The 21,761-nt window shown below is 45.2% G+C and overlaps 1 protein-coding gene across 7 annotated transcripts in view; it reads left to right on the top strand.

Moving 5' to 3' along the window:
• Positions 1-21,761, top strand: part of PIK3CD (phosphatidylinositol-4,5-bisphosphate 3-kinase catalytic subunit delta) — a 671,014-nt gene that overhangs the window by 328,269 nt on the left and 320,984 nt on the right. For all 7 annotated transcript variants that reach the window (XM_085609767.1, XM_085609777.1, XM_085609774.1 and 4 more), the window contains one exon: positions 20,193-20,289. In XM_085609767.1, the coding sequence (XP_085465893.1) occupies positions 20,193-20,289 (97 nt within the window). The remainder of the gene's footprint in view (positions 1-20,192; positions 20,290-21,761) is intronic.

A 21,761-nucleotide genomic window follows, 5' to 3' on the forward strand; every position in this document is an offset into this window, starting at 1 on the left:
GGCAGAGAGGTCTGGATTCGTATGGGATCGCGAGGCCGCCGATTGTGCTGAGACTGCCGTCTGGGTAGAGAGGTCTGGATTCGTATGGGATCGCGAGGCCGCCACTTGTGATACTGTCGTATGGGCAGAGAGGTCTGGATCCGTATGGGATCGCGAGGCCGCCGATTGTAAGAGGTCTTGGTATGTATAGTAGGAATTCCCTGTCCTTAGGTGGTAAGATATATGTGGTTACCTATTGTAGATAGGCCCTAGGGAGAGGGAGGGGGTAACGTTCTGGCTGGGTTAGTGAGGCTCTGCTGAGCGGGTTCTATCTGATCCGAAAACCCAAGCAGAACATTTGGCGTCACGAACCGTTTACGAAACCTGTGTGCTTTGTGGTTGTATCGTGTTTGCTTTCGGCGCGTGCGTGGTTTCGTTTGTATATTATTTGTCTATAATTGTGTGTGTAGTTTTTTTTCTCTTTCTCTCTTTTCTTTTTTTTTTCTTTTTTCTTTCTTTTCCGAGATGTTTTCTAGAAAGTCGAAATCTACTTTTAAGTTGCCCGTTGATATTCCCGGTTGGGATTCAACGCCTTATGAAGCCTTAGCCCGTGAGTGGGCTGATTCTACTGGTTTGAGTGAGAATTGGAATTCTTTTTTGGAGCTGGCGGAGCCGGCTAATGTGATTGCTTGTTTACAGAAGGTGCCGGTATCTAAGGGTGATGAGCTTCCCGTTTTGGGGCGCAGAGGTTGGATTGTTCTGTCTGCGTACAGGATTCTGCATGAGAGGTTGTTGAAGTTACAGAAATTGCATAAGGATGTGGAAGCGAACTTTGTTGAGATTCAGAATGCTCATACTTTGTTGCGGTGTCAAAATAAGTTGCTTGCTGACAAACTTGAGACGTACCAAACTATTGCCGAGAGGGCGGCTGTGCGAATTGCTCGTTATAAATACAAGAATCGGCGTGGTCGGGTTTCGACGCGAAAGGTGCGTCTGGTCGTGGCGAAAGCCGGACTGGATTGGAATCCTGATGAATGGGATGGTAATATCTGGAACTCGAGTGATTCTCCTTCCTCGGGTGAGGAGTCTGCCAAGCGCGAGTCCTCTCGCTCCGGCCGTAATTGTAAGTCTGCTTCTTGCGCCTCTGATGGTGCACCCCGTGATTGCGCTCGTCCTTCGAGTGGGGTCGATGCTTCTTACACTGATTGTTCCTCTATGTGTACTGGTCGAGCTCCTTGTGATGCTCGTCCCGCGGTCTCGGTGCATCCAGTTTTTCGGCGGAAGTTGCAGCAGGCTCCCGGTGCTCCGAATGGTATTGCTTTAGACTCTTTGGAGGATTTTACTCAACAAGAAATTAGTGATATTTTGCAGCGATTTCGGCAGCGAGCTGGTGAGACCTTACTCACATGGATGGTGCGCCTTTATGAACTGGGCTCTGCTGGCATTATGTTGGATGTTGGCGATTGTTTGAAGTTTTGTTCCTTGAGTTCGGATTCTACTGTACAGGATCATTTTCGTAACTTTAATGGTGGTGGTCAAATTTCTTTGCTTCAATTGGCGACTGAGGGTTGTAATCAAAAATATCCTACTGAGTCTGACTGGCCTGTGAATGACAAACCGTGGTATACGTTGCGCGATGCTGCACAACGTCTCAAAGAGGAGGTGATGAAAACGGCAATTTTTCTGAATACTACAGGTTGCTTGATGGTTTGTTGACATCTTCTGTGCGGAATCGTATTATTCGTTCTTCCCCTGTTGCTTATAAGCAGGTCATGATGACTTTATTGATTAATCAGACTGGTAACATATTGTCTATGGTGCTGGAATCGGTACGCCAACTCGGTGAGTTGGGTGAATGGTTTAAACCTGAACGGCAATCCCGGCCTGACACTCGTACTCCTGGTGACAATAAACTTACTAGACGTGATATGTTTTTTGGTCTTATGGCCGATGGTGTGCGGAAGGAGGACATTGACGGTGAGACTACTTCTCGTTTGTGGGAAATGTTTCGCAAACGTGGCTTGGATCGAAAGGAGGGTGCCCGGCGTGTTCGGACGACTGAGTGCGATCGTGGTTTTTATGATGGTAGCGGTGATGACGACCGCCGTGGGCGCTCTGATCGTCATGATGATCGACGTTATGTACGTGATTTGTCCCCCCGTCGTGAGAGAGACAGAGAGAGAGAGAGAGAGGGAAAGACAAAGGGGGAGAGAGGATTATGTTAACAGCAGACGTAGAGATGATAGGGATCAATCCCCTGAGTTGAGAAGGAGAGAGGATCGACACAGATTGGCCGATCGAAATCCGCAGTACAATGCAGAGAACAGGAATCCATTTCGTAATGGAGATGGATATGAACAGGAGGTATCGATACCTGGGAAACGTGAGAGCCTTTATCCTGATTTATCCTGGTACACAGAACACAGTAAAAATGACTAGGAAATAGGTCAAGCTCCAGTACACAGATGGGCTCACAGAGATAATAGACCCTATGTAGATATTGATATTTATTGGAGACATCGTAATATCCAAAGGGCCCGAGCATTGGTAGATACAGGAGCGGGGGCCACTCTTATTCATGGAAAATCAAAGAAGTTTAAAGGTCAGCCTTTTACAATTACCGGATTAGGTGGAAAGGAAACTCCCGCAGTTCAAACTTTACTTGAAATGAGAATAGGTAGAATTCCTAGAAAAGAATACTCTGTATTAGTGGTACCACTCTTAGAATTCATAATTGGAATTGATATTTTGAAAGGAATGACTTTGCACTTAGATGATGGATGTTACCAATTTGGAACTAAACATTATATATCGTCCAGGCCTGTACGGGTTGGTCGTTTAAGAATGCCCCCCATAAAAGTTCCCCAGGCGACAAAAGTGGTTCGTCGGAAGCAGTATCGTATTCCAGGTGGTCATGAAGAGATTAGTACCACTATTCAGGAGTTGGTGGATGCAGGAGTTATAACCCCAGTTACTTCTGCTTGGAATAATCCTGTTTGGCCTGTACGTAAGAGTGATAATTCTTGGCGCATGACTGTTGATTATCGAGAATTGAATAGACACACACCCTCTTTGACTGTTGCAGTACCGGATGTTATTACCCTAATTGAAAGAATCCAAAAACATCCAGGTACATGGTATGCGTCCATTGATATTGCTAATGCTTTCTTTTCGATTCCGATTGCCCCTGAGTGTCAGGAACAATTCAGTTTTACGTGGAACGGGCGTCAGATGACGTTTAGAAGTCTTCCCCAGGGCTATGTGCATAGTCCTACGATATGTCACCGGCTGGTGGCAGAGCATTTGGCTGAGGTACCGGTTCATCCGCAAATTCAGATATGTCACTATATTGATGATATTTTGATCCAAGGCGAAACACAAGAGGAAGTTCAGACCCAATTGGACAGAGTCATTGAGTGCCTGCGTGAGAAAGGTTGGGAAATCAACCCGGATAAATTACAAGGTCCGTCCCAGGCTGTGAAATTTTGGGGTATTAATTGGCATGAGGGGCACCGAGAAGTGATCCCTCAGGTTAAACAGAAAATTCTTGATTTTGCAGTTCCGAGGAATAGGAAAGAAGCCCAAAGCTTCATTGGTTTGTTTGGCTTTTGGCGCCAGCATATTCCTCATTTGAGTCAAATATTGGCCCCTTTGTACCAGGTCACTCGTAAAAAGAATGCATTTGAATGGGATAAACCACAGCAAGATGCGTTCAGTCTGGCAAAAGAAGCAATTCAGCATGCTCTGGATTTATGGCCTGTATGTGATGGTGATGTGGATTTGAATGTGTCTGTACAAGGCCTTTATGCGAATTGGAGTTTGTGGCAGAAACAAGGCAAGAGTAGAGTACCGTTAGGTTTCTGGACTAAAAAGTTACCTGATGCTGGTGAGCGTTATACACCTTTTGAGAAACAGTTACTTGCATGTTATTGGGCTCTGGTGGATACCGAGCAATTGACTTTGGGACATGATATAGTTTTGCGACCTGAAATTCCTATCATGCAGTGGGTTATGAGTTCGCCGAAAACTCACCGAATTGGACACGCTCAAGAGGCGAGTGTGATTAAATGGAAATGGTATATACAAGACAGGGCACGTGTGGGACAAAAAGGAGTTGCATCTTTGCATGAGCAGGTGGCGCGGGCGCCATCGACTGAGACTGAGAGTGAATGTTCCGTACCTTTAGTACAGGAGTCTCCTGTTAAGTGGGGTAGACCTTTTGATGATTTGTCGGCGGAGGACAGAAACCATGTCTGGTTTACGGATGGTTCAGCAAGGTTCATAGGGACGAAACGGCATTGGAAGGCGGTGTCCTATAATCCGATCACACAAAAATTGCTGAGCACAACTGGTGAGGGTAAGAGCAGTCAATTTGCTGAACTCTATGCTGTTTATCAAGTTCTGAAACAAGAGTTACCTGGCACATGTCATATTTTCACCGATTCTTGGTCTACTGCCAATGGACTGGCAGTTTGGTTACCGACTTGGCATTCCCATAGTTGGAAAATCCATTCAAAAGAACTGTGGGGAAAATAATTATGGCAGGAGATTTGGGAAATGCTCCCACAGAGTACTGTTACAATCTTCCATGTGGATGCTCATACCCCGATAGACTCTCTTGACAAATTCTTTCATAATATTGCAGATGAGAAATCTAAAATTGCTGAGGCAGTGGTGGACAGGCAAGATTCTGATATTGCGGGATTGGCGAAATGGGCCCACCAGAAAGCAGGACACTTTGGAGAGAAAGCCACTAGCAGGTGGGCTGCTGATCGAGGAATTTATATTCCCCTAGATTTAATCAAAAATGTTATTTTACATTGTCCCATTTGTCAGCATATCAGGCAGCGCAAAGTGCCCCAAACTGTTAAAGGTCATTTACATCGCGGGAAATTGCCCGCTCAAATTTGGCAGATTGATTACATCGGTCCACTTCCTATGAGTAGGAATTGTCAATATGTTTGCACTATTGTTGATACATACAGTGGCCTGTTGGTGGCCCTTCCCTGTAAGCAAGCTACCCAATTGAATACTATTAAAACATTGGAATTGATTATGATGTATTATGGTGTGCCATTCCAAATTCAATCTGATAATGCATCCCATTTTCGTGGAAGATTGGTACAGGAATTCTGTGTGGAAAACAATATTGAATGGGTGTTTCATATACCATATTATCCACAGGCCTCGGGTCTTGTGGAGAGGTTGAATGGACTGCTGAAAGATCAGTTACGAAAATTAACAGATGACAAGTATAAGAATTGGCGAGACTTTTTGCCTCAAGCGCTATTGATTTTGAATAACCGTCCTTTTCTAAATGCTGAATCTCCACTTATGCGTTTGTTTCCTCCGAATGTTGATGCTAAGCCCAATGAAATCAGAGAGACTGTGATGTACTGGGAGATTACTCCCGGAGCTTTGGCTCCATGTAGAGCGACCCCAGGGTCGGCAGGTTTAGACTTGCATGCCATGGATGACACCGTTCTAAAAAGTAAGGATCGAGTCATCATTGAAACTGGTGTTGGTGTTCATATACCAACTGGGAATTTCGGATTAATCGCCCCTAGATCGGGGCTGGCTGTAAAAGGCATTCAGGTGCTTGGAGGAATCATTGATAGTGATTATCAGGGAGAGATTAAGGTGCTCCTGCTGAATAGCAGTGAGGTTGACTTACTGATACATCAGACTGACCGAGTGGCTCAATTGCTAATAATGCCTGTTTTCAGTGGTGAGATCACTAAAGGCACTGCCCCAACGTTGCTAACTGTACGAGGCCAGAAAGGTTTTGGCTCCACAGATAATCCTGGGGCCAGAGTTTGGGTGCAGTCGCCTAAGAATCCCCCTGAACAAGCAGAAATCATTGCAACCGGTCAAGACAACACCATTTTAGTTATGAGACCAGGGAAAGATAGCTGGGAAGCAGTCCCGGCTGACAAATGTTACTTACGAGAATGAATAATGCCTGTATTTGATTTTCTTTCAGATCATTCTTTGGACTGTTGCTGCAGGATGTGTCGGCGTTGGACTCCTTTTGGGCTGGTACGACGAGAGAGGAGGGATCCCATCAACCCGGGCTGAGTTGAGAACCCGAGTGTCGCGTTCCTTCGCTGCGTGGGATTCGTCGTCGAACTTTTGGACTACGTTAGCCAAACAAGTAACTAAAGCCCCTCATTTCTGCTTGACACCGATGAGATCGGTGACTGACATCCTAGCGACTTGTTTAGTTGCTGTCCCTGCTTCATTGGAGACTTTGACTCATATTTTCAATTTATCGTATGCTCGTCCCAATGTTCTTCTGGGCGATTTTGCTACCCACGAGTATTGCCCCTTGTGTACTGTACTGTCAGACCCGATACCCCCCATCCAGTCCCAAATAGTTACCTATAATATCACACAGGGTGATTTGTGTTTTTTCCTTACTTGTGATCCTAGTGCGATTTCTGAATGTATGCGTTTAAGATTGAAAGGTGCCACTTCATTCACCGCTCATGAACGAACTTTGTGCCTTCAAAGGACACCGAAAACATGTACTTCTGTTCAGAATGACATGACTTGCAAGAGTATGGTAGTTACCCCCAGTCACTATCGCACGATGTTACTACCTGCCGGATGGCTTTTCTCATGTGGTAATACTTCCTGGCCATATATCCCCGCAAATATTTCTGGAGGCCCTTGTGCCATTACTAGACTGAGCTTGTTAATGTTTTCATCACATCCGAATGCCAACTCTCGTGTGATTCGAGATACAGTGAGGTTACAGGAGGATTGTGACTCATCTTTGCATTTATATTCCAAGTCTGAATACCTTAGCCTGGCTGTTTCAATTGTTGGTGTTCCTGCTTTGGCAGTTTATAATGCCAAATCTATTGGGAAAATGGCCTGCTGGATGGTAAAATCCATTAATCATACTTCTACAGTCCTGTCTGACATGCTATTAGACGCCCAGGGTGAACGTAGAGCTATCTTGCAAAATCGAGCGGCCATTGATTATCTTTTGCTTAAACATGGACACGATTGTTCTGATTTTGAGGGTCTTTGTTGTTTTAACTTGTCTGATCATACAAAATCCATTCAAGCTCACATTGATAAACTACATGACTTGACAGAAGAAGTTAGAAAACACATTGACCAGGGCTGGTTTGACGGGCTCTTTAATTGGTTACCTGATTTGCATATGTTGCGTCAGATATTAGGAGGTATTCTGATTACTATCGGCATTTTGATTTCTATCTGTTGCTTTATTCAGTGTATTCCTTCACTACTTCAATTCTGCACACCTGGTACTAGACATAGATCAGTTAGTCTTGTTTCATATTATTCTTCCACAGATATTAGTTCTGTTTAATGAATGTATAATAGACTGAAGTCAAGGGTGAAATGTTCTGCTCGATTTTCCCGGCCTTCTTGTGTTAAAAAGTGATTGAATGTGACTTCAGTCTCTTACCATTCAAGCCTAAGGGTTAGAGTAGTGAATGGAGCCTATTTACTAGGCACTTCGATATGATTCTGTGCTCTTCCCCATAGATCAGGGCTTGCACACATAGCCTAGGGGATAGATTTGTTAGTATTAGGGATAACCTGTCCTGTAGTGAGGGTATTTCATGGAGCCGTGCTGAATTCAGGCCTGGTAGGCCTCAAACGGGAGAGACTCCATCTTTCTTTCTGCTCCGGCAGCTTGGGATGCTTCTAGGTCAAATGTAATGTTTTAGTTATGAGGTGTTATTCGCTTGGAGAGAACCGGTTCAGGCCGGCCCTTATCGAAGGATTGTATTTTTCTTCATGCCGAAGACACTACATCAGGCCGGCCGGCTGGGAAAGTGTCCTTGGTACGGGGAGGTACAAGAATTTGGTGGGCGGCAGGTTACGGGCCGGAATTTTCCATGAGGAAACGCACCTCTATATTAGTGAAAGTCTGAGGCAGTTACATGTTCAGTCCGTAGGCGGCATCTAGCCGTTAGCAGTAAAGCTACTACTTATTCCAGGGAAGACCGACGCCATCTTGAAGGCGGAGAAGAACCGAGAGACAGATACTCTCCTAGCAGAATAGCCAGAGAGGAGAGAGTAGCCGATAAGGAAGAGGTCCCAGTGACTCGGAGAAGGGTGATCCGTGACTGCGGAGGTGTGACTTCCAGGCGAGACGAGGCACAGACGAGAAGGGAACCTAGATGACCACTGAGTGCAGGCTACATACTACTAAGGTGATGTCGACCCTTTCTTATTAGAGTGTACAACTTAATCTTTTACTTTTCTTTGCAGGTTATGTGTTATATTGTAATGTTATGTGATTGCGTATGTAATGAGTAATAAAGTACCCAGTTTGTAGTGAACCAACATGTGCTGCGTGTTCTTGTATGAGAGGGTAGCCTATTCTTCTAGTCAGCTGCGGCTACATGAACAGATGTTAACCCTGATCAGGTAAGTGGTAACTGAATAAGGGAAAGAGGAGCCCCTCGAACCGGCGAACAGGCTATGCTCGAACTGGCAGTCCTTGTGTGATCGGATGAATAGTGAGACTGATTCCCTTTTTATATGTTATGGTGATCATAGGATGAACTGTCGTATGAGACTGCCGTCTGGGTAGAGAGGTCTGGATTCGTATGGGATCGCGAGGCCGCCACTTGTGATACTGCCGTCTGGGTAGAGAGGTCTGGATTCGTATGGGATCGCGAGGCCACCACTTGTGATACTGTCGTATGGGCAGAGAGGTCTGGATTCGTATGGGATCGCGAGGCCGCCGATTGTGCTGAGACTGCCGTCTGGGTAGAGAGGTCTGGATTCGTATGGGATCGCGAGGCCGCCACTTGTGATACTGCCGTCTGGGTAGAGAGGTCTGGATTCGTATGGGATCGCGAGGCCGCCACTTGTGATACTGTCGTATGGGCAGAGAGGTCTGGATTCGTATGGGATCGCGAGGCCGCCACTTGTGATACTGTCGTATGGGCAGAGAGGTCTGGATTCGTATGGGATCGCGAGGCCGCCGATTGTGCTGAGACTGCCGTCTGGGTAGAGAGGTCTGGATTCGTATGGGATCGCGAGGCCGCCACTTGTGATACTGTCGTATGGGCAGAGAGGTCTGGATCCGTATGGGATCGCGAGGCCGCCGATTGTAAGAGGTCTTGGTATGTATAGTAGGAATTCCCTGTCCTTCGGTGGTAAGATATATGTGGTTACCTATTGTAGATAGGCCCTATGGAGAGGGAGGGGGTAACGTTCTGGCTGGGTTAGTGAGGCTCTGCTGAGCGGGTTCTATCTGATCCGAAAACCCAAGCAGAACAACATGGTATGCTGATGTGCTTCCAGTCTCTAGCATGTAACATTCCTAAAAGTGACTCATAGGGTGTAACTGCCCTTTTAGCCCATTCTAGAGGACTGGGCCGGATGGGGGTTCATCCTCCCATGCCAATGGTTACATTTTAGGGGGTTGAAAGTCTAATGTAGGTTGCATTATCTCAGCTGATTTCTGTTCACTCTGGGTCTTATTGAGATAGTTCCTGTTCTTTGGTGCAAGATGATGTTCTCTTTGCTTGCTTCTATTTCGTTACTGTCTGAGTCACACAAACGCCGCCACCTTTAATCAGTTGTCCAGGGATCCCTTGGGATTCACCCACCACCCGAGGCAGCAGTGGACTCCGTGCCTCCCGAGGCGGGCAGACCCAACAAGGCCCAAGAATCCTCTAGTAAAGCTAAGGAGTGGGGTCAGCCCTCCGAATTGGAAGACCAGTCTGAAGAGGTGTACTCAACTTAATTTGATATATTTGGATCTCAGGAAATCGGTGATCAGTTTGAAGGCTCTGCATTTGGATAAAGTTATGGGTGAGAGGTCCTGATAATGCTGTAGAATTGGCCCATTGAAGGAAATCTGGCTTCTGTTACGGGCTAGAATAATGATGGTCTCTTTTCCTCTTAGGAGTGCACCTTTGTGACTACATCCAGAGGACAACAATTGGAGCGTTGCTGGGCTATTTTGAGTTATTTAGAGCCTGATATGCAGTGCCTTGGGATCTTTCAAGCTGGCCTCAAACATGCTTTGAACATATTTGCAGAAATCAGACGCTGGAACATCTTGAGGGATTCCTTGGATTCGGAAAATGTTCCAGTGTGACCTGTTCTTGAGGTCTTCTAATTTTTCTTGGAGGAAAATGTATTGGACTTCAAATGTTAGCAGCCATTGTTGGATCCGGTCGCCATCCTCTATCTGTTTGTGCAGGCATTTCTCCACTTCCTCGACACTGAACCCCAACTCCATCACGTCTTTCCACACCTCCTGTAGATCACTCTGTAGATTCAATTTGAGTGCTGATTTTCTCCTTGAGGTCTTGAAACGCTGTTGATAAGAAATTTTCCTTGATTGCCAAAATCTGCAAAAGCCGATCCTTCTCTGCCGGCGTCTTTGTATTCCCAATGAGTTCATGGCGGACCGGCGTGATGTGGTTTGTTGAAGGAGGTTTTTGATTCTTTGGTCTCTTATGGTCCTGCTTCCCTTCATGGTTGGCCAAGAGTAGGAGGCTAGACCATGTGGGTTCAGTCCATGTGGGTTCAGTGCTTGCTATATATTGATGTTGCTCAAGTAGGGTCACCACAAGGAGCGGAAACCCTTTTCTCTGGATTTAGTCGGGACCAGTCTCGGGCTTGGGTACAAGCTCCAAGCAGGTATCCTCACAAGGGGCCCCTAAATGGTACTTGTGGTTATGAGGTACCTGTGTGTGCGGAGGAGGCCCTTGGAGTTCCCTCTTAGTCCATCCATTGTTGTCGCTTAGCAAGAGGTGTCCAGGTCCTCCAGTGATGCTAATGACAGCCAATCATATACTTTTGGGACCCAGGAGCAGTTGCCTACTGGGGCGTTTATGGGCAACAGCAGCATTAGCATCTTACTGGTGTCAACTGGGAGACTTAGTTCAAGGCCTAGTTAGGGTGTTCCACCATCTACAAAGTGTCTCAAGATACTTGGTAACCATCACGGACCAGTGGTCTTGTCTCCTCTATCACTTAAGTCTCAGCAGGACTCCACTGCTAGTCAGACTGGTCTAGGTGTTTGCGCGTTCCTGGGGCGGTATGGAGGCAGCGCTTCCCTCTTGAGAGACAGCCTCCACCGCCTCACAGTGGGTAGATCCTGTAAGGCCCCAGATTGTCCCTAGTAGCCCCAGGCATTGTTCGCCTCCATGGAATCACCAGCAGAGGAGGTTGTTGAGGTCTGCACATTGCCTCCGATGCCTCCTATCACATCCTAAGGACCCTGCGTCATCATCTCCATTTCAAATTGTCTCTCTTGTCCTTTGAGGCCCAGGCATTCTGTGCTGCTGATGAATGTAACCCACTGAGGTTTGGATCTGGGTGCAGGAGAATTGGAGAGGAGTCACAGTCTCTGTTGCGCTACGCAGCTTCTACTGTGATAATCCTAGATGCCTCAAAAATACAACTGACAGAGGCCATCTACATTTCTTCTTTTGTATATTGAACTTTTGGGCTTTATTGACCTTTTCTTGAAGGCCTTACTTACTGATTGTCCTCTCTCTCACTCACTCACTCACTCACCTTTTCACAATTACTTACTGTTTTGTCTCCCTGTCAATGACAGCCTGGTACTGATGGTATCTTTCTTTTTCTTTTCCACTACCTACTGTTTCTTGCTTGCTGTTTCTTTCTCTCTTGTTCTTCAGTCGCATTAACAGACGTCTTTCTCTCTGCCACTGCCTTTCTCTTCCAGGGGATCCTCATCAATAGTCATAAGCACTGAATATTCCTGCCCATGTGCGGGGACCCCAGAAATAATAAAAATTCTATATGAAAAACATATTTAAACAGCTATATATATATATATTTATATATATATATATATATATATATATATAACATATATTATTTTTCTCGTATCAATGCAGCTATCATATAGGAGGCTAAAACAATGCAATAAAAAACACCATAAACTGCTTTTGCAAATATACATAATATATGTATAAAAAACATTAGAGGGCAAGATGCACTTGAACTCTGTTTTTAATGAGTAAAAACTCATGAGTAAACTGCAAAAGAAACCCAGTCATTGTTAGCCCACAGGCTGCATTGTAAAACAACATAGAAAATGAAAGCAATCTTTCATAACAAACTGACACCGTGCCTTTAAGGCAGCCATGACCCCTCCCTTCCCATCATGCCCCAGGGGTGACAGTTAGGTCAGTTGTTCTTTCCAGCTCCTTCTGTCAGGACCCTGGATTCACAGCTCTCTACTTTGTTGGCTTTTTTGTCACAAAAATACCTTTATTTCCTGTGGTTTTCTTGGCTTCACTCGACGTCTTTTGTTAAAAGAGTGAGGTTGAAACCATTTGTTTGTGGCAGAAAGGATTTTTTTCTGTCAAATATGCCTTATTTGTTTGATCCTTGCCCTTCCTGTGGCAAAAAGAAGGCCAAGTCAGACACTTATGAAGTGTGCATTCTCTGCCTCCCTGGACAACACTGCGGGAAGTTATCCAAGAGAACCTTAAAAGAAAGGGAGAGAATACGTCTTTATGGCCTCTCAGAAAGAGGTAGGTCTCCTGATAAAACTAAGAAGAGGACGCATTAACGTCGAGGAGCAAGGTCCCGATGTGTTACCCTTCGGCGTCGGGCTTGACATCGAAGGTTACGGTGATGGAGCCGTCGGCGAGGACCTTGGCGCAGAGGCGCCATTCGTCACCTTCAAAGAACAAGTCTCCTTCGGTGTTGGAGAAGTGTCCGGCGTCGAGACAAGATCCTCTGCCATCGAGACTTCGACTACGATCGACGTCGAGACACAGATCATCGACGCCAAGACGTAAGTCTACATCTTCAACGTCGAGACCGAAGTCCCCGTCGTTGACTCAGCAGAGATCAGCGTCGAAGGACATCCATTTATCGGCGTAGAGGCAGAAGCTTCCATCGACGTCATCCAGACACGCGACGTCGAGACCGCCGTCTCTGTCGTTGTCACAACCGACGTCGAGACAAGATCCTCCGTCGCAGGGAAAGCGTTCGACATTGAGGCAGGAGCCTCTGTTGAAGCAAAGACGTTCGACGTCGAGGCAGGAGCCTCCATCGAAGCGAAGACGATCGACGTCAAGGCAAAAGTCTCTGTCGAGGCGAAGATGATCGACGTCGAGGCAGAAGTCTCCGTCGAGGCGAAGATGATGGACATTGAGGCAGAAGTCTCCGTCAAGTCGAGGACGATCGACGTCGAGGCAGCAGTCTCTGTCGGCAACAAGAAGGTCGACGTCGAGGCAGAGTCCTCCGTCGAAGAGAAGAAGGTAGACGTCGAGACTTAGGTCTCCATCGAGGCAGTTGGCGTCGAGGCGTATGCCTTCGCCGAGATCAAGAAGATCGACATCGAGACAACGATCTCCGTCAAGGACCACGTTGAGACAGAGGTCTCCGTCAGTGTCAGTCCGTGTAAGTCTCTCTCCGTCTCCTTCATCGACGTTGAGAGCAGGCTCCCGCCGTTCCATTGCCAGGTCCGGTTCTCCATAGGTGATTATCTCGTCTGCAAGTGGCCAGGACTCTCCCTCTGGACATCATCAGGTAGAAGAAACTCATCGAGAAGGACGGAAATCCCCACGTCGTTCTCTGGTTGGAGAGGAGAGGTCTCCTTCCATTCATCTCTCTCCCAGATGGATGCAACCATTACACGTCTGGGTTGACAAGACCCAGACGACTGGTGTTCGACGAGCTCCGAGTCCGGCTCTCAGGTCTCCTCTAGCTCGCCTAGCTCAGGATGCAGCTCTTTCTCCACGAAGAGGAAGAGCTCATACACACTCTCCTGCTCCACCCTCTAGGAGGAGATCAAGATCACGTACCAGTAGGAGACGCAGGTCTCCAACACCTTCCTCCTCTTCTACATATTCTTCAAAAAGAGACTACTCGCCCACCCTTACTGACAGTCCACCATCGAAGATCTCTCCTGTGGACGATGTAAGCACATTCCAGGACGTGCTTTCTAGGGGGGGCGGCTAAACTGAACATTCCTATGCCGGTTCAGCAGAGTACTTCTTCAGTTATTTTTGAGACTTTGAATCAGAGAACATCTTCTCGCCCGGTACTTCCATTAGTACCGGGTCTTCTTAAACCTATGATGGCCATTTTCCTCACGCCGGCCACTCTTAACACTGCCCGGCAAGAATTCTAAAAAAGTATCGTCCACCGGAGGGGGATCCCTCTTCCCTAAAGTCAGACCCACCACCGGACTCAGTGATTGTGGCCGCTGCCAGAAAAACCCATTCAGTAGCCTTCTCGTCTACAGTACCACCAGACAAGGAGAGCAAGGCACAAGACTCATAAGGGAGAAAAGTATGTGGCACTTCGGCTTCCATGATTAAGGTCTCCAGTGCTTCAGCTCTCTTGGGACGATACGATAGAGCTTTATGGGATTCTCTGCAGAGGTTTACAGAGAAATTGCCCAAGGAAGACCGTAAGGACTTCGAGGAAGTTTTACAGGAGGGCAGCTTGATGGCGAACCAAGTAATTAGTGCTGCGGCGGACGGAGCTACTTTTTCAGCACACTCCTACGGACACGGAATATGTGCCAGAAGATCTTCATGGCTTCGCCTTAAAGCACTGAAGCCAGAGGCGCAGTCCCGGATTCTCAACCTGCCATTTTCCGGTTCATCGTTGTTCGGCACACACACAGATGAAGAAATGGCATGGATGAAGACTGAGCTATATACCCTCAAGGCGGTGGGGCTAGAAAAGAAAAAAGAGTTTTGTCGCCGTTACCACAATACGGATCGCTGTTCCTTCCAACAGAGGGCTCAAACCTCTCATTGGCAAAAGAACCAAAACCAACGGGGTCAGCAAAAATCGCAATATCAAAACCAACGATCCAACAGGGGAAGAGGAGGGAACCGTCAGTCCTCTACCTCAACAAAAACTCCAGCCAAGCAATGAGTACCCGCTTCCTCCTTTACCATTTACCACTCCAGTTGGAGGAAGTGTTCACAATCATCTGCAAGAGTGGCGAGCCATCACAAAAGACCAATGGGTGTTGGCTACGCTGCAGAATGGGTACTCTCTACGTTTCCGATGTCGTCCTCCCTCGATCCCTCCAGTGACGTCATTATGCCACCAGATCAACATGCTGCAGAGGGAAGTGGACATCCTTCTCCAAAAGTCAGCCATAGAGAAGGTCCCACGATATCAAAGAGGTCGAGGAGTTTATTCCAGATATTTCCTGGTAAAGAAAAAAGGGCAAAAGTCGGAATACAGACCCATTCTGGATCTACGAGCACTCAACAAGTCCATAAAACGAGAAAAGTTTCGCAAAGGGGATTGGATGTGTTCGGTGGATCTGCAAGATGCTTTTTTTCATGTGCCCATAAACTAGCATCACCGACAATACCTATGCTTCATAGTCGGAACGTCCCTTTATCAATTCAAAGTTGTGCCCTTCGGGCTGAAGTCAGCTCCTCGGGTGTTCACGAAGTACATGGCAGTAGTGGCAGCTGCTCTGCGACGCAGAGGTATCTTCGTCTACCCCGACCTGGACAATTGGTTGCTGAAAGGCCCTTCTCCACAAAGTGTAATGAGCCATTTCCAGCAGCGCTTAACGCTTTGTCAGAAACTGGGCCTTCACGTGAACTTCGAGAAGTCGACGCAGCAGCCCACTCAAACGATCCACTACCTGGGGGCGCAGATAGACTCCGAAAGAGGAAAAGTGTTACCTTCGGAGGAGAGACAATTATCCATCATTCACAAAGGCAGACAGATTTTAAAGAGCAAACTGTTGTCGGTGCATCAGATCGCCTCTCTGCTGGGGTAGATGGCATCCTGCATTTTTCTGGTGCCCAATGCCAGATTGAAAATGCGTCCTCTGCAGCAAGATCTGGATGACAAATGGGATGAGTGTTCTTCTTGCTGGGAGGACAAGATCTGTCTATCGCATGCAGCCAGAGCATCCATTCCGTGGTGGATGAAAAAGGGCAACCTGAGAGTAGGAATACCGTTTCATCAATCTCCTCCGTCTCAGACTCTGATCACAGACGCATCCCTGCAAGGATGGGGAGCTCACATGGGTTCTCTCCAGACGCAAGGCTTATGGTCCTCAAAAGAGCAGTTGTACCATATAAACAAGCTGGACCTGAGGGCTGTTCATCTGGCTCTCAAAGCTTTCCTCCCTTCGATTCAGACGAGTTCCATCCTAGTTCAGATGGACAATACCACCACCATGTACTACCTGAACAAGCAGGGAGGAACTCGCTCGAGGACTCTGTCTCTGGAGGCGCAGACCCTCTGGCACTGGCTTCTGTCGAGGGATCTATCCATCACAGCAGTTCATCTGCCGGGAGAGCAGAATTTTCAAGCGGATGCCCTCAGCCGCCATTTCGAGGAACAGCAGGACTGGGTCCTCAACGACGAGGTGGTCGAAAATATCTTCCAGGCTTGGGGCCGTCCAAGCATAGATCTGTTTGCAGATGACGAAAATACAAAATACTGAGACTTCACCTCAAGATACTACCGACCAGGGTCGAAGGGGAATGCCCTTTTAATCGACTGGTCAGGGGCATTTGTGTACTCCTTTCCACCTCTACCTCTCATCCCGAAGGTGGTGACCAAGCTATTACACTCAGACACCACAATGATTCTGATTGCTCCGCACTGGCCGAGACAGTGGTGGTACCTGGACCTTCTGCATCTGTCAATCTGCTCACACAAGAGACTGCCCTGCAGACCGGACCTGCTGTCCAAGATGAACGGAAGGATTCATCACCCCAACCTTCCCTCACTGAACTTGGTGGCATGGCTCCTGAGGTCCTCCAGTATGCGCATCTAGGCCTTCCACTGGACTGCATGTCCATATTAAAGGAAGCAAGGAGACCATCTACAAGACACTCTTATGCTTGCAAACGGAAGCGTTTTTACATCTGGTGTGTACAAAATAATTGTAGTCCCACCATGGGGCAGGAAGAGGTAGTTTTGCCCTACTTGCTTCACCTGGCCCGAGCAGGTTTGAAATTTTCATCCATCAAGGTACACCTGGCTGCCATTACGGCGTACAGGCATTCTCCTTCTCAGCACTCGTTCTTTCAGTTACAGGTGGTGAAGGATTTCCAGCAGGGTCTTAAGAAGGTCTACCCTCTGGTTCGACCTCCTTCACCTCCTTGGTAGCTGAATTTGGTACTCTCAAAATTGATGGGTCCACCCTTTGAGCCTATCCACAAAGCAACCTTGCAGCACCTTACGTGGAAGGTAGCTTTCATGGTAGCCATTACCTCAGCTCGTAGGGTGAGCGAGATTCAGGCCCTCTGTTCAAAATAGCCCTTTTTGGTTTTTCATCTCAATAGGGTAGTCCTTAGAACACATCCTTCTTATCCTCCGAAGGTGGTGTCCGATTTTCATGTAAATCAGACCATTTCTCTTCCGACCTTTTTTCCCAATCCCTCCACTCCAGCTGAGAGGGCTCTACATTCGATAGACCTTAAAAGGGTGTTGAAGTTTTATCTAGACAGGTCGACGCCCTTGAGAAAGTCTGATCGACTATTTGTTAATTATGGTGCAGTCAGAACAGGTTCCCCAGCATCAAAACGGTCCATCGCCAGATGGATAGTCTCATGCATAAAATTGGCTTACCAGTTAGCACAGAAGCCTCTTTTGTCCGCTCCAAAAGCGCATTCCACGAGAGGAAAAGCGGCTACGACTTCTTCTCAATAATGTACCACTCTCTGAGATCTGCGAAGCAGCCACTTGGAGATCAGTGCATACATTTACAAGACATTACTGTCTTGACTCAGATACTAGAGCAGACACTCAAGTACGCCAAGCCACCTTGAGGAATCGGTTCAACAGCTGAATTTTTCAGTTTTTGTTAACTGCATCACTTTGTTTTCTCATTTGCCTGCAGGTGGTCGTTGGGCTTGCTATTCTATTCAGTGCTTATGACTATTGATGAAGATCCCCTGGAAGAGAAGGATAAGTTACTTACCTGTAATCCAAGTTCTCTTCCAGGGGTATCCTCATCAAAGCAACCCACCCTCCTCCCCAGGCAAATGAGATTATGTCACTGTTAAATATTATATTGGTGCCCTGATCTTCAGGGTTGCACAAAGAACAACTGACCTAACTGTCATCCCTGGGGCATGATGGGAAGCTAGGGGCACGGTGTCAGTTTGTTATGAATGATTGCTTTCATTTTCTATGTTGTTTTACAATGCAGGCTGTAGGCCAACAATGACTGTGTTTCTTTTGCAGTTTACTCATGAGTTTTTACTCATTAAAAACAGAGTTCAAGTGCATCTTGCCCTCAAGTGTTTTATACATATATTATGTATATTTGCAAAAGCAGTTTATGGTGTTTTTTATTGCATTGTTTTAGCCTCCTATATGAAAGCTGCATTGATATGAGAACAAATAATATATGTTTATATATATATATATATATATATATATATATATATAATATATATATATATATATATATATATATATTACCTACTGGCGGTCGCCAGTAGGTAGTTATAGTTAGGACCACGTTTCCATAGGAAATCCTCAACATTCTATTTTGAATAACTTTGGCGCCGGTTGACGAATCCTCGCAAATTTTTCAAAATAGGTGGGGCGCTACGCTCCGCTCCTACCCTGAAAGTCTCGGGGGGGATTCGTCAAGCGGGGGCTGAGATAAAAGGGGGGTCCCAAAACGCGTTTTTCCCATGCATTTTTCCATAGGACCTTTAGACACAGCTACAGCCCGAACGGCTGAACAGAATTACTTGAAATTTGGCAGAGAGGTAGTCCTCAGGTCAAGGAAGTGCCTTTTGTTGGTTTGGTGTAAATCTGTTCAGTAGATTCTGAGAAAATAGCCTTTAAATCAATATATATATCTGAGCCAGCTTACGGTGCGCTTACGGTACGCTTACCGTACGCGTACGGTGGCGTGCGCGAGCGCGATTCTGATTGGCTCTTAGATCTTAGTAAACATTCAAATCGGTCGAAACCAGGAAGCGGCGGCCGCCATTTTCTCTCTCGCACTGTGAGGGAGGGGCTGTAAACAAAGGCAAAAAACATATAAAGGGGCTGTTTAGACAGCGCCCATGCACATAGCCATGTTAGTTGAGTCCTCAAAGATCCCCCAAGGCCAAAAACGGTAAATTTTTATTTTTTGAAAATTTTGCCGATTACGCTTACCGTACGCGTACCGTGCGCTTACGCTAAAAAATATTTTAAAAAAACACAAAAAAACACAAAAAACACACTCTCTGTGCATGGCATATTATTGTCATCACTTACAAATTAAATTTAACAGATTACCTATCACAAGGAAGCGCATAATATGTCCTCGGTGCGTAACGTGCCCACCTTGCGCGCACGGAACGAACTGCGTTAAGTGGGTGCGCACGCCACGAATGGCGTAAAGTAACTTAGCATTTAAAAAACCGTACAAATTCACTGAAAAAACCATAGGTTTCACACACGTTATAGTTAGGAATTAGCATTTAAAAAACCTTGCTAATTCACTGAAAAAACCATAGGTTTCACACATGTTATAGTTAGCTGGAAATTTTACTGATAAAAAACCAATGAAATTCCCCCGTTATAGTTACTGTAGGCAACTATAACTCACGCGACCGTAATCCTCTGCTGATGACATATGTGTCTTTATGAAAAAAAAAATTTGTAATATATGTATAGCTAAAATTTAATGGAAGAAGACATGGGCAAATAAGTGTCTAAATACAGTATTAGCATCAGCAGAGGATTACGGTCGCGTGAGTTATAGTTGCCTACAGTAACTATAACGGGGGAATTTCATTGGTTTTTTATCAGTAAAATTTCCAGCTAACTATAACATGTGTGAAACCTATGGTTTTTTCAGTGAATATATATATATATAGCTGTATATATATATATATATATATATATTTCATATATCATTTTTATTATTTCCGGGGTCCCCACATATGGGCGGGAATATTCAGTGCTTATGACTTTGATGAGGATACCCCTGGAAGAGAACTAGGATTACAGGTAAGTAACTTATCCTTCTTTGTCAATGACAGACTTTCTCAAACGCTGATAGATTTCTTGTTATTGTGACATGTAACTGGTAGTCTCTGTCTAGCACATGCTAACTCTTCTTTTCTTTCTTACTTTTTTCTTTCACTTGCTTTATTTAGCTTTCACAGCTTATATCAATTTCACTGTACTTATTGCTTGTTCGTTATGTTTTTCTTTCTCTCATTTTTACTGACATTCTATTTTCTTTTTTTCTCATTCACCAGGACTGTCCAATTGCCTGGGTAAACACAATGGTGTTTGACTACAAGGACCGTCTGAAGACTGGAGAGTTCTGCTTGTGCATGTGGTCTTCTTTTCCAGGTATTGAATGTGATTACTTGTAACAATATTTTATCCTCTGTACCAGTGGAGAGTGTGCAATTGACTAGCAAATGGGTAAAAGTCACTGGGAATGTTAGGAGGCCAGGCATACATGGGAAGGCCTGCTCTAGCTCAACCTTGACTTGAGAGAAGGACAATGGAGCTATGTTTTGTTTTTCTGTGGTTTTGGGCTTTCCTTGCAAGCATCAGGGATTTTTGGCATCCATGTCAGATGTAGAGGTAGGCAGATACTTGTGTGTATATATATATATATCTCTATAGGTATACTTGTATAGCGCATTGACTGTCACCCAACGGGCATCCTGGCGCTTAGACTTTTGATGGAACCTGCACGATGTTATCAACCACTGTATGATTTACGCCACTCGAATGTCTGACAGAATATCGACGGACAGAAAATCGACCTACAAAAATATCGACACAAAAATATCGATGACAAGAATATCGAGATCCTATCTACAACATGGTAAGTACAAAAATATCGAAAATAAAATATAGAATGTCAAAAATATCGTTATTAAAAATATAAAGTATTTTTTAGTTAAAAAAAATATGTAAAATAAACCAAATACTTATAAATAAAATAAACATAATTAAATATATGTTATAATGTTTAAAATTAATAATTAATATATATAATGTAATAAAACATTAATTAAACATATACATATGATATATAATACATATACTTACTTAATAATACATTTTAATAATTGTTTTAATAACTTATAACTTGTTAAAAATTATTATAAATTACAAATACATCATACACATAAAACAATAACATGAATAAAAATTAAATAATTATATATAATACATTTGAATATTGTTAAAATTAATTATATACTACATTAGCTAAAATAATACAAAATATATTAAATAGCACCGACAATAAAACTACTACTCCAGCTTCAAAAAAAAACAGTAAAGAAAATGTTGGATAGCGTAGAGCTAAAAATTACTATTTCCACTCCAGGGAGTGTAACAATAGGGAAAGTGTTGGATAGCGTAGGGGTAAAAATTACTATTCCCACTCCAGAGAGTGCAACAGTAGGGAAAGTGTTGGATAGCGGAGGGGTAAAAATTACTATTCCAACTCCAGAGAGTGCAACAGTAGGGAAAGTGTTGGATAGCGTAGGGGTAAAAATTACTATTCCAACTCCACAGAGTGCAACAGTAGGGAAAGTGTTGGATAGCGTAGGGGTAAAAATTACTATTCCCACTCCAGAGAGTGCAACAGTAGGGAAAGTGTTGGATAGCGTAGGGGTAAAAATTACTATTCCCACTCCAGAGAGTGCAACAGTAGGGAAAGTGTTGGATAGCGTAGGGGTAAAAATTACTATTCCAACTCCACAGAGTGCAACAGTAGGGAAAGTGTTGGATAGCGTAGGGGTAAAAATTACTATTCCCACTCCAGAGAGTGCAACAGTAGGGAAAGTGTTGGATAGTGT

Source organism: Triturus cristatus, chromosome 1_2 (assembly GCF_964204655.1).
Source record: "Triturus cristatus chromosome 1_2, aTriCri1.1, whole genome shotgun sequence".
Taxonomy (NCBI): Eukaryota; Metazoa; Chordata; class Amphibia; order Caudata; family Salamandridae; genus Triturus; species Triturus cristatus.